The sequence below is a fragment of the Callionymus lyra genome, chromosome 13 (assembly GCF_982586985.1).
Source record: "Callionymus lyra chromosome 13, fCalLyr1.hap1.1, whole genome shotgun sequence".
NCBI classification, from domain to species: Eukaryota; Metazoa; Chordata; class Actinopteri; order Syngnathiformes; family Callionymidae; genus Callionymus; species Callionymus lyra.
In genome coordinates, this window is record NC_141830.1 from 8,891,810 (window position 1) to 8,906,259 (window position 14,450).

Below are 14,450 nucleotides of genomic sequence, written 5' to 3' on the forward strand. Positions count from 1 at the left end.
GATATCAAAGTCAATCATGAGGTTGGGTACCAAAACAAAATGTCGATCAAATAAGGATTCACTGAAATGAAAAAAATCGAGGTGAAAACTGAAACAACGAAAGAACTTAACGTGCCAATCATTTTTTTACAATTCTATTCATGACTATTGCTGTGTGCTAACTTCACTCAATTCAAGGCCAATGTGTTTTTGTTTGTTCATAGAAGTGAGCGTGGGATATATTGTTTCAAAATCCAAATCTCTTTTTAACTGAACGCACAGAAACATTCCCGACGTCTACAAAGGCATCACAGCAAAAATTGACGGACTTTGAGTTTTACTTTCCATCACCTAAGTCTACAGTATTGGATTATAAACATGTAAATACAAGCGGAACACAATAATTAAGCTTCTAACCTGGACGTCTGTATCTGTATTCTTTGCCAAATCCAGTTTTGCGCCAGTACATTAACTTGTTCTTGCCCAGTTCTTTCGGTACTAAAAGAGTTTAGGATAAAAACGCACTCTATGGTAATTCTCAGCCGAAAACTTACACTGGCCAAAAATTCATTGCATCCCTAGTATTAACCAAACTGTCCTTAACCAGAATTACAAGTGGGTCTTTTCATTGGAGGCTCGGTGAAACTTATTGGGGGGTCTTGGCTCAGACGGTTGACTCGTGGTCAGAGGAGTTGCGGGTTCAATCCCAGTTCCGGACCAGATTGTGGCGTTGTTTCACATTTACCATTTTATTGATCAGTTTTACTTTTATTTCTGTATAATTAAGATCATTTCCAGACCAGGGTCACAAAGCGCTTAAACAATCAAAACAATACTCAATAAAATATATACTTTAAAGATCAAGAAAATCAAGGAAAAGCCTGCACGAATAAAAATGTCTTGAAGTTTCGTGAAGGAATTAATTGTTCAAATCCATAATCTCTGTTTCTCATAATAAACGCTGGTGTCTTTATTGGTCAACTTGAATATATTTTGAACCAAACGTCTGTAGTATGGACCCCTGGACTTGTAAAACTTGGATTATTTCTTCTCCTACTCCTACTCAAAGTTTCCTGCACCAACCCCTAAAAGAGAAGTCGGACTGAGGCACAGCTTCAGAGCGACATCAGTGTGTTTAGTTGCGCACAATCGAACAAACAAGCACACTAGCCACAGAAACATGCCGTCTCCACGGTAACCCAGGAGGCCTTCAACACCAGAAAGGTTAATGGTATTTCTTCTCTCCCAACAACCCCCCCATATAGTCCTGCTGCCGCTGCCACACTAACGTGGTTACAGGTACAGGAGAGTCACCTCTGTTTCCCCAGGTTTAGATGTTCTATTCCCTGAGCTCCGTCCACTCACAACCATCGTTCTCCAGAATGAATCGCCGCCATTTAGAACGTTTGTTTTTTTCTTTCCATGGCTTATCAAGTGGAGATGGAAGAGCATCTATTAAGATGCAGCTCCACTCTGAGGTAAAACATTTTTGTGGTATTACAAAGGCTTGGGAAAGGGGTCAGTGATTGATGAACGCTGGCTTCCATATGTAATACGAGGCACACACTTATCTCCGCTGCGCTCGGACCAAGTTCTTGACTTGATTAAGGGGAACGTCTGCTTGTGGGGTCGGTCGGCTCAGTTGGCGACCGCCATGACTTTGGTGCAGAGGGTCATTGGTTTGAGTCCCATGGAGGACAAAAAGGTGAGCCAACCGGGGGGAATGTTGAACAAAGGCTTATTTAATGTGATGTTCCTTTATGCCTTAGTTATTCTCAGATATTGATATGGATTGTGTGAAAAGCTTTTCAAAAGATGAACACATTTTATTTATATTTGCTGTATATATTAGGAGTGTCAACGTTTACCATTTTTTTTCGAGGGTTTAACCCAGTTGACCCGTGTAATGGTGCAACTGCGTGTAACTAAATTCAAACACCTCATAATCCAATTAAAGTGAAGTCTTTCCAATAGTTATCAGACAACCCGCCCCCCCCCCTATTTTTGCAGAGGCACTTAGCCAAATTGTACAGTAGTACCTAATTAACGTATCAGATAAATCACATCACTTAATTTACCATATTTTTTGGACTATAGGCGCACTTAAGATCCTTTCTTTTTTATTTTTTTTATTTTAAAGTTGACGGTTATTATTAGCAGAATGACTACATAAGGATTTTTAAAATATTTTATGATGAAAATGTTTTATACAAACATTACAGTTGTTAATTTACTGATCAACAGCATTTATTTTAAATTGCATTTATGGAAATAATACATTGCAAATTTATTATTAGATGAGTTTTTGAAAATCATTAATTAAAAAAGAAAAATTATATATTGTTCATCAAACTAATTTATTTGAAAATATGCTATGAAAATGAAAAAATATATATATTTAAAGCAAACATTCAAATTGCAAATCAATTAATGAAGTCATCAAACATTCTATTGATACTTTTTTGTGTTTGTATTGATTTGATTGAGTTTTTTAAAAATTGCTAAAAATATGTAAAATATACATAATGAGTATATTTTGAAATATTTTGAAATAAATTATACTTTATGCAAATTTTACCATTATTAATAGACCTGACATTTTACTTTTTAATGCAATCGCAATTATGGAATCCAAAGCAATAGATGCATAAGGTAAATGTATTAATAAATATATCTGTTACGTTTTGATTAATGTAAGAAGTATACAGTTTATATAGTTTTCCGCTCTCCTTGAAGAACAAAAATATATTAAAAAACCCTTGTTTATTCCCGTAATCCTGGTGATTCATCAAATCCAACAAGGTGGATCACTGAGCGTCCTCAACCAAAGTGAAAGCTGATCTCCATTAATTGGACGACAGATAAATCAGTGAAGGTCACACATGTTGCACACATCAGACAAACAATATTACTTATCCTCCGTCTCTCTCTCTCTCTCAATGTCACACAGACCGGGATGATGTCACTTCTGCCACAAATGTCCTCCAGATATCAGTCATTAGACATCACCAAACCTCCCCAGAGACCACGCATGTCGCGGACCTTAAATCAATTCAGTGCTTTTAAGCTGCCGACCTTCATATTTGCAGGACGAGAACGATGGTACATGGACTCCACGTGCACTCGTACTCACCTGTTCCAAGGACACCCAGTGTCTCCAGAACATTTGTGCTGTCATGTGGATGAGTCAATGCTGGAGAAGTCTAAATCACTGAGTCACTGCTCAGAGGGATGGAAACAGCGCTCGATGTTTCCTTTTCTTCCAAGGCTTTGATTTTAAATGTCTTTGGGTTTTATATCTTTGTTCCGTGAAGAATAACTGTGGAGCTTTTTATGCAGTTAAAGGACAGAACGTATTGAAGATACATTTAGGTTTTTAAAGATATATTAATTAGAAATTCCAGTGAACAATGTTATCATGTGGATCTGCAATATCTTGGGAGAAAGAAATTGTAAAGAGAATATAGAATATTTCAAATTATGAATACAAGTTACAATTAGTCTATTCATATATATACGCACGAATATAAATGTCTTCAGATGTTTCTAGAAAGAGTCAGTAGATCCATCAAACACAGAGAGAGAGGAAGATCGTTCCAAAGCTTAGGAGCAACAGTCTGGAAGGATTTCTCTCCTCTGGTCCTGAACCATGTTCAGGAACCATCAGTAGATTCTGATCCATAGACCTCAGAGCCCGAGCTGGGGTGTAAGGCTGGATCAGATCACTGATGGAAGGTCTGACCATGAATAGATCTGAAAGTAAGAACCAGAATTTTAAAATGGATCCTGAAAGAAACTGGCAGCCAGTGAAGAGATTTAAGGATCGGAGAAATGTGAGTTCTTCTACTAGAGCGGTCAGAATTCTTGCTGCAGAGTTTTGTATTAACTGCAGACGAGACAGATCCTTCTTGTTTAGACACGAAGATAAACTGTTACGAAAGTCTAAACGAGAAGAAACAAACGCATGGATTATAAGATCCAGATCATGTTGTGACATAATTTTCCCAAGTTTAGAGATTTTTCTTAGTTGAAGGAAACAGTTTCTGGTCAGGTGGCGGTAAAGGCCCGCCAAAGCCTGCAGAATTATTTTGATGTGTAAAGAATAGTAAACGTATAACATAGTAAGCAAAAAAAGTACTTATCATTCTTTCTTTCACGCTTCTTTATATTTTTAGGCCCTTATTAAATATCACAATAAGTAATTTTTGTCTGATATCATTTATTATTCTACATTTTGTTAATTCTAACAGGTTGTTGAAGGAAACAGTTTCTGGTCAGTTTTATGCAGTGTCGAACAAGAGACATGTCCTTATCAAATACAACACCCAGGTTTCTCAGGCTCAGTTTGACAGACTGACCTAAGTCACCCAAGTACTGACTCAACCCTGGAATCTTATCATCAGGAGCAATCACCAGTGTTTCAGTTAGGTCCACATTTAGCTGTAGAGTGTTTTCACTCAGCCATTGTTTGATTTCTAGCAAACAATTGACTAAGCTGTTCAGCCTCGGGGGCTCAGTTGGATCAAAAGAGCAGTAGAGCTGGATGTCATCAGCAAAAATGTGATAAGAAACATCTGGAAATCTCTGAATGATTTTACCGAGGGGAATCAAGTACAGCAAAAACAATAAAGGACCCAGAACAGAACCTTGAGGGACTCCACACAACAGATCTGCCGATTCAGACCTCATTTGATTGGCAGATACACTAAAACTGCGCCCAGAAAGGTAAGATGAGAACCATTCTAACACAGACCCAGACAGTCCCACTTCATCCCTCAGTCTTCTCAGCAGGATCTGGTGATCAACTGTGTCAAAGGCTGAGGACAGATCCAAGAGAACCAGAACAGTGAATTTACCAGAGTCAGCCGACATCATGATGTCACTGGACACTTTCAATAAAGCTGTCTCCGTAGAGTGATGTTTACGGAAGCCAGACTGAAACTTCTCATGGATGTCGCTCTGATCCAGGAACAAAGACAGCTGCTCAGACACCACCTTCTCCAAGATCTTGGACAAGAAAGGGAGCCTAGAAATAGGCCTGAAATTACTGAGGTCAGTTGGGTCTAAGCCTGGTTTTTTGAGCAGAGCTTTACAACCTTTTTTTCTAATATACATCAAGATGTAGTTGGAGATGCGATGGGAATTTATGCTTTTTGTTTGAAAATAATCTTGTCTTTCTTTTGAAACTCTATAATATTCTAAAATGAATTTCTCAAAATACTTCATAATGTCACAGTCGATACATGAGTGTGGCAGTGTAGAGTTCATACATGCAGACTGGAATAGTCCGGTCCCCAGACATTTGCAGGAGGAGCAGGATCTATCGGCATGTTGGTGTAATTATGTTGACCTGGAAGTCTCTCGGTGGCCCTTTTCTCTCTCCGGGCTCAATTTATAAATGCCACAGAAACTAGTAATCCAACTGTTTCCTCGCTCAGTTTTGGAAAAGACTCCCGCCGTCCCCCCGGCTGGGATCGTGATTACATATAGCTGTGCGCGAGACTAAGCAGTTTTCCAGTGTGGAACGACGGAATGAGCCACTGCCACTGATCAATTTTACAGCCAAGTGAAAATAAGATCTGCCACTTCACATCACTGTTGATATTTGTTACTTTTTACTTGTGAATTTACGGCCTGGTATTTAAGAAATGGTCTGGTTCAGTTCGGAGCTGTAGAGCAGATTAAATGATACGGAGGATGTTCAAGGAGTAGTTAATCTCGTGCCGATGTAAACTTTAATTGCTCTTTTACCTCATGCCTGATGCTGAGAATGGTCGTGTGATGATCCCTGATGTCTCATGAAGTCCTTCCTGGTTTACGAGTGTACTTGCATGTTTTTGGTGTACGTTTTTATAGTGGTTTGATCCAAGACGGTATAATCCAAAGCCTGAAGAGTTATTTTGGCATATTATTATTTAAACATATAACATAGTGTGAAAAAATAAGTACTTCATCCTTTCTTTCCTGCTTCTTCATCTTTTTTAGGCCTTTATTAAGTATCACAGTAATTCATTTTTATTATTCTTCTCTTTTTTTTTGGCAGTCTCTTTCTTAAATATATGTCCTAATCAGTTTGGGGTGTTGGCATATTTTCCATTTTATTACAGTTGTTTTATGGTTCATATTCCAATCAAGTGTGTTTCAATTAAAATAATTAGAATTTTATTTATTGACAATCATCGCGCAAATATTCACAGTTTAGGTTGATTTTGGTGTGGCAATCAAATCAGGCCACTAGATGGCAGGAGACATCTGGGCAGATCGTAGAGATGACTGGGGGCGAGAGGATACAGCCGGCTCCTGCTGCTTTTAAAGCTGATGTTTGGACATATTTTGGTTATTACCTCAACCAAAAGAGAGGGAAACAATCACAAGATGTCACTTAAATTCAGTGTCTCCTAGAATCGTAAAAAAAAAAAAGTGTATCGGTACAGACCTCTTATCACATTTTTGCTGATGACATCCAGCTCTACTGCTCTTTTGATCCAACTGAGCCCCAAAGGCTGAACAGCTTAGTCAATTGTTTGCTAGAAATCAAACAATGGCTGAGTGAAAACACTTTACAGCTTAATGTGGACAAAACTGAAACTCTGGTGATTGCTCCTGATGATAAGATTCCAGGGTTGAGTCAGTACTTGGGTGACTTAGGTCAGTCTGTCAAACTGAGCCTGAGAAACCTGGGTGTTGTATTTGATAAAGACATGTCTCTTGTTCAACACTGCAGAAAACTGACCAGAAACTGTTTCCTTCAACTGAGAAAAATCTCTAAACTTAGGAAAATGTTGTCGGAACATGATCTGAAGCTTGTAATCCATGCGTTTGTTTCTTCTCGTCTGGACTATTGTAACAGTTTGTTTTCATGTCTAAACAAGAAGGATCTGTCTCGTCTGCAGTTGATTCAAAACTCTGCAGCGAGAATTCTAACCCGCTCTAGTAGAAGAACTCACATTTCTCCGATCCTTAAAACTCTTCACTGGCTGCCAGTTTCTTTCAGGATCCATTTTAAAATTCTGGTTCTTACTTTCAGATCTATTCATGGTCAGGCTCCTCCTTACATCACTGATCTGATCCAGCCTTACACCCCAGCTCGGGCTCTGAGGTCTGTGGATCAGAATCTACTTATGGTTCCACGCACACGGTTCCTGACCAGAGTAGAGAAATCCTTCCAGACTGTTGCTCCTAAGCTTTGGAACAATCTTCCTCTCTCTTTGCGCTTGATGGATCTACTGACTCCTTTAAGAAACATCTTAAGACGTTTCTATTTGTTCAGGCTTTTCCTTGATTTTCTGGAACTCCTGTGTTGTTCTCAGTATTATCTTGATCTTTAAAGTATATACTTTTTTGAGTATTATTTTGATTGTTAAAGAGCTTTGTGACCCTGGTCTGGAAAAGCGCTATATAAATAAATCTTACTTACTTACTTACTTACTTACTTACCTAATCAAGAAGCTGTAGATGGTTGGGATGTGATGGCAAATTATGTTTTTTTTGGTAGTTTTTTAAAAATAAATAATTGTGACTTTCTTTCAAATTTTTCTCAATGTAATTTAATTTTAGTGAATATCATTATATATTGAGCCAACACACTTTCTTACAATGTTGCTTATACAACATTGCTGATCTCTTGATACCCCAGAAAGCTGTAGAAACCTCTTTACCTTGTGGACAAAAAAGGATTTCTTCTACGTGTTTAATCCTGGGTCTGTAGCGTAAACTATATAATATCCTCGCTGTCAAGTCATCGAAACGATGACCAATCAATGACCAATACCCTTAAAAAAAAAGCCTGATCGGTCAACAGTAGTAGAATGTATGTATGGGTGAGATTGACGTTTAGATTTTTTTTGTTATTGTTATTTGTTATGATTTGATATCCTACTCCACTAGTAGACTTTAACAACCCTTATTCAAAGTCACGAAAACTGATGAAGGAGAACAAATGTACACCTTTGTACAGTTAGTGCCGATTTAAAAAAAGCAGTGTTTTAAAGCCGTAAAAGTAATTTGTACGTAGTGAGTATTTCCTGTCTTTGCATTAGCTTCTCTTTGAAACCAGATGTTTCCCCCTTGTCTATAGAGCAAACTATTTATCATATGGATGCCATTTTACATTGTATTTCTTTACCTATTTAAACATTTTGATCTACCAATATTTTTAAAAATAAGGAATTTAATGGCAGACTATCCTTCAGCAGATTTTGTTTTGAAATCCAGGCGCCACGGATCGTGTCCTATCTAGTTAAGATGTCTCCTATCCTCTCCTAAATTCTGCTCCAGCTCCAACAGGCGTTGATAATCCACAGCCATCGCCTGTAGCCTCCCTTCATCATCCTCCCTCCTCACCATCCTATTAAAAGGACTGTATTGTACGAGCTCCGGGCCCCACGTTCGGCCGGGCAGCGGCTCATCCAAGAGGAAGAATGGCCGGGAGACAGGATTTAGCCGGACACTGTTGCTGTGCACCGTCTTCTCTCCGCACGGGTCGTTGCGCTGGACATCCAGTGCATGCCACCGCTCCGGAGAACCCAGAGACGTGTAATAGCAGGAGACGCATCCATCTGGATTTAAAGAGCCGTGTCGTCTGCTGAGGTCGGAAGCTTTGATTGGAGCGTCGGCGATGAAAGTTTAATGAACGTGCAGCAGATGTTTTGGAAAATGTTTCTCGTAGTTAATGACGATGGCTCTTTTATGCTGCAAATTAAATTAGTTTGAAAACATTTTTTTTTTCTCTCTCTCTCTGGGCAACCGTACCAGACGCCGAGCATCATCAAGTGAGGGGAGATTCATTATCAAGCTGGGTGTAGGCTTACGGAAGATGTTTCCAGGTGACAGTTTTATGGCGGGCGGGAGATTGCGGCTTCCTCTCAGGATTTAAGGGACCGTTTGGTTGTAAACTCCGGTTGATCCTAGGAGTCCTGTGTACCGGGTTCTGTTGAGACTCGGCTGACGGATTCATAGGAGGCTTTTTTCAGGCTAATGATGGAAAATACGAGCGCGTCTCTGGTTTTTAAAAGAGAGCAATTAGCCGTTTTTTTCTTTCCGTCTTCCTGTCAGGTTTATAGCGGGGGCTCATTGTTCGGGTCCGAGGCGAGGGCTTTATTATTTTTAATAAATTGCCCTGTATGAGAAGCGCACTGATGCTTATCTGATGTATGTCCTTTCCTCTTTCCCTCCTCCCCCTCTTCCGCTTCCACCATCATGGTTCAATTTGGCTTCGGTTATCTTCCCCCCGCGTGAGCAGCACAGTCTTCTTTATTATGTCACGGAAACAGACACATCATGAGCATGGTTATTAGTGAGTAAGAAATGTCTGGACGGCGTTGGAACATCGAGGAAGCGAGCGTTCTCTCTTGCTTTTCAAAGTGCCGGTCGTCATTCGTCAGAGATGGCGAGCGTCTCGAGACAAGCCCGGACACCCGGAGACGATAGATGACGGTGAGCGAGTGGGCAGTGGATGCGGAGGTGAAAGATGGCTGGGTCCGATGCCACCGGTCATCGATCAGCGGCCACCGCCCAGTAGAGCCGGAGAAAGACACCCAAGCAATACCGGGATCAAATTATACAGCAGCGAGTCGATGTAGGATGAGATGACACATCAGCACTTGTTTTTTTCTGTTTCCACCAGAGTCAGGCGTGGAACTATATCAGGGCCTTGGATTTAACATTTTAAACTGTTTACTCGTAGAGTTTGATATTCTGATTCCAATAATCAGTGAATTTTTTTTTTTTAAATACTGAAAGTTGGTATGATGGAGCCACTAGACAGTACCAAAGAAGTACCAAGCTACTCAATCACGGAGACAACTAAGTGAGAATGTACAAGTACATGTAACTCCATTCTCTTTGGTATTGGTGGCGCTATTGTACTAAGATTTATATATTGAATTTAAAGGATTATGAATTCAAAAATAAAAAATGTCGAATACAAAATGATGTACAGTAATTGGAATTATGCTACTGAACTGGGATCTTAATATTGGAATTCCAATCTGTCCTAGGAGGATTTCAGATTCTACTAGTGAATTCCAATCCCTTCTAGGAGAAATTGGAATCCTACTACTGTATTGGGATCTGAATATTGGAATTTCAAACGGTCCTAGGACAATAGGAGAAATTCGGATTACATCCAAATGTTTTGGAAAATAGACTGAATAATTTCTGTACTAGTAGGATTCTACTGGATTCCAATATATACTGTGACATATACACATTTTTTAATAATCCATTTTTTAAATTCCATTATAATTTAACCTTTAATAGAAATAGCACAAATTTAATAATTAAATTTAAAAAAATCCATCCTTTCAATATAGAAACTAAATTAAATTCAATGCTTAAAATAAATAAATAGAAATACAGTTTGAAGATTTGAGATGTAATATTCAGCCATTCTATATTTGTAATGCCACTGATATTGACCTATGACCTCCATAGTAAAGCCATGTACAAAATATTATTTTAGTTTCTTTTTAAAGTGGGGTTGTCATACAGTGATTGTTAAGTAGAACTTCCAGTTTTTGTCTATTTGTACCTATGTAATTAAAGGTGAAATGCTTCTTTTGACATTCTAAGCAAGACCTGTTAAAAAACTTTTTTTTTTACTGTGCTGTGATGCTCCACGTAAAAATAATTTGATTTTCTATTGAGTAAAACCCATTTATAGTCATCATGCCTGATAAAACTTTCCCAATTTTCACAGTATAATTCTCTGCTGTGTTCATGTCCCAGAGATTTCCACCGTAAACAGGAAGTGCTTTGTGTGTGTGGCATGTGTGTGTGTTCCGACACTAACAGGCCTCAGCTCTTATGTAATCTTGAATGCTACTCAGTTGAGTCGTTGACGGTGGAAAAGTGGCAGCTCCCCGATGGCCTGTGTTTGCGGTGCAGTAATGAAAGCATCCTCTTCTTTGGATGAGGCTGCAGCTCTACCTGCCTCTCTGTGGGGGAAACTGCCGAGAGTAACGGCCGCTTTCCCTGCGGCTCACGCGTGGAAAATGACACACGGAACCATCGCTGACAGCTGCTGACACCAGCAGAGTATAGAAATAACATGAATGATATTTTAACAAAATCATTTCATGCACCACAGTTGCACGTAGACATGTAACAACTCAACAAAGATTTGAGTGAAGAGCCTGTTTTTGTAATAATCCAGTAGATAATTTGATAAAGCATCAAAAAACAAGTTATACTTTTTGTCGTTTATCTATTATGAGGCTATTAACTCTTCACCAATACAAACAATTACTGGCAATAAAGCTGATTCCGATCCTTTTAAAAACGTTCTTGAGTTCGAAGCGACCATAGATATGTTGAAAATGAAAAAGACAAACGGTTACGATGTACCAAAGGTATAATTAGTTTCATTTTGACATAAATTCACATCATGGTAATTGTTATAAAAAAGGTATGACATGTTGCAACAGCAAATAACAAACTTAACATTTTAAAAACATCAGCTCGAAGTGAAATCAACTTGACTTTAAACTCTATTAAAATATACTTATGGATCATTCCTTGTTTCATTCCCTGAGAGACTCTTGAATAATAATAATAATAGTTCAAATATATTTAAATTCCTCTAGTAGTTTACAGAAAGAGAGCTATTTCACCAGCAGATGGAGCACTTTCTATAAAGTCCATGTCCTAGATTTATATATATATATATATATATATATATATATATATATATATAATTTCATTATTTTCTAAACTTATTCATTAAACTTAATCATTTTTCAAGGTATTTTAATATATTAATCTACATCATATCAACTCAACTTTTAACTTTATTAGTTATCTTTTCATGCATTACTCTATGAGTGGTAGTTTCAAGAAGAAAAAAGGGTGAATATTACCTGGTTTACTTAAACTGCTATTTTATTCTAAACATTATTGTAAATTATGAGGGAATTTTATGAAAAAAGAACTAACTAATGTAAAAAACAAACTCTCCTGATTCACTCACATGTTTCAAATGTTGAAGTCTTCCTCTCCAAGATGCAGTACTTCATCATGACCATGTTTTGAACTTATTACTTTATAAAGTTCTAGCTGTCCGAAATCTCGACGAATGAGAGGTTACGAGAGCAGAGTCCATTATGACGTAATAATGGCCAGCAAGCTGTTATCACAACCCGCTTTGTTTATACAATGAGTCCCTTGAAGTGAAGCCTTCCGGGATTGATGACACACATGACCAACATTGATGCTTGACCAATCACAGCAAAGTGGGTGTGGTTATGGTAAACAAGATTTATTTTCCAGAAAATTAAGTGTTTTTTCACTGGACCGGGGCTTACGATCATTTTCTTACGTTAATGTTTCAATGAAAAGAGAGTTTTGTACAAACAGACACATACTGATGATACAAAAGAGTCCACTATTAATTTAAGAAACACTTAAATCAACAAGTTAGTTGAACTGACTATTTTAACATGTTCACCTGCTACATTCCTAAGGCTTGTTTAAACTTCTGCTACAAACGATCTTAAAATATAGACTTTTTTCACAACAACTTCTAATGTGGAGGCTTTGATACACGATGTACGTTACAATCGAGCAATATGGAGGTATTTGGATGTTTTTAAGTATCTTTTGAAAATAATCTCAACCCTTAGTCGACATGAGGGTGAGTAGAAAATGAGTGAAGTTGGAATTTTTGGGGTGAACTACCACTTTAAGAGACAATTGATCTACACATTATAGTTTAATATAAATGTTTCTGCCATTTTTAAAGGGGTAGGAAAATACTATATCTATTTTGACTGTATAAATTACAGTTACAATTACTTAAACATTTTTAACTTTATAATCGCCCTGACGTATTGAACAAAAATTGATCTATTTCCAATAGATTTCTCAGTCAACTCTGGGGTCACTGTGGGTTCATCGAGCGGTAAATAGAAGCGCACGAAGAAAAAAAAAAAAAAGAGCAGCTGACTTCAGTAAACACAAGACCAAAACTCTGCACGTCTTTAAAAAGAGTTCCTGTTTTTTGGAATGACTGGACCGTCATGACAGCGACACGTTAGCGTTATTTTCCCCGCGATGACCGCACTGCTGTAGACGTGGATCTCAGGCTGAAGCTAAGCGGTAACTTCGACGATGGATTACCGGTACATTCTGTCGGTCACCGGAACCGGAGCGAGGGCTGTGAGGGACGCGATCAGCCACAGACTGTGGCCTGGACCCGACCTGCTGGACCCGTACCCCGGGGGGAACCATGACGTGACGGCTCTCACCGGACTCTCCATTCTCCCGAAAGCAGGTTCGACTTTTTAGCGAATGTTTTTCGTTCAGGACACGTTAACCGTGTTTATCGACGCGACGCCGCCATGCCAGACTCCCTCGAGAAAGTGACTCCTTTACATCCTGAAGTGAAAATAAACAGCGTGAAACACTTTTAAACTTTAAAATACCAGCTTTATTGCGTTTAATGCGTTTTAATGTTGTATTCGGCTGTTTTAAAAAACTTGAAAAGTTTTGTTAATTCCGAGCAAACGTTAGAGTTATACAAACGTGGCTCTCTGACGTGTTTATTTTGTTTAAAAAAAAGTTTATATTTTAAAGTTTTTTGTTTTGCAACCTTTACAGAGACTTGCTATCTTAAAGTTGTTTGTAATTTAGATATATCAAACAACAACAGTCACCTTTTGTTGTTGTTTATTTAGCTTTTTTGACATGCATTGAAGGGAAAAAACAAGGAATAACTTGTTTATTTATAACAGAATTTAAAGTAGATAAGGACCTAAATATAAGTTACTCTCCTGGATGAAACTCTATTAAATAAACCTGTTTTGTATCTAGTTGTATCTAGAACAATATAGGATTTGTTTGGCAGGGAAATGACAAGTGAGTTTATTGCTGTCAGGATTTTTTTAATTTTGTAAAGAAACTATATGTTGAACACAAAGCTTTTCAATTAAAAATAGTAATTTGAATATTTAAAAAAAAAGGTTTAGAAGCAATAGATACTTTAAGAAGCAAATCCTGCGTTGGCTATTCAGACAACAGTTTACCTTGTTTCTGTCAAAGTAAATAACATCAAGTACTAGCCCTTGACTTGAAAAAAAACTACAAAAATGTAAATTATTATGATGAAAATTACTTTTTTTATGAAAAAGAAGTTAAACATATACTTTGTTTAGTCACATGGGACAATGTCGATTTGTAAGTTATCATTGCTTTCTCTCTGCAACATTACATTCATACCGTTACTCATTTAAATTGAGTGGTTACCTCCTTAGCTTTTAACCTGATAAAAGGTAATTTTTTACCTTTTCATGTTTTCAATATTGCATCTAATCTTTTAACGACAATTTTCTCTTATGCGTATTTCATCGCCTAAATTAAAAGCCTATAGACGGGGTACACATGACACCCCCCCACCCACGGTCTTGTATGCAGTGGTGAACCTCACACCGAGTCATCTGGCTCAAGAGCACGGTGGCGCGCAGGTTAATTGTTGG

At 38.0% G+C, this 14,450-nt stretch overlaps 1 protein-coding gene across 6 annotated transcripts in view; it reads left to right on the plus strand.

The window, feature by feature from the left end:
• Nucleotides 1–14,450, plus strand: part of oxr1a (oxidation resistance 1a) — a 150,564-nt gene that overhangs the window by 73,444 nt on the left and 62,670 nt on the right. Inside the window, exon 1 of one of the 6 annotated variants that reach the window (XM_087805346.1) lies at nucleotides 12,955–13,249. The exons of the other annotated variants lie outside the window; for them this stretch is intronic. Coding sequence (XP_087661472.1) covers nucleotides 13,087–13,249 — 163 coding nt within the window. The 5' untranslated portion in view covers nucleotides 12,955–13,086. Of the gene's footprint in view, nucleotides 1–12,954; nucleotides 13,250–14,450 lie in introns of those variants that run through there. 6 annotated transcript variants of the gene reach the window in all.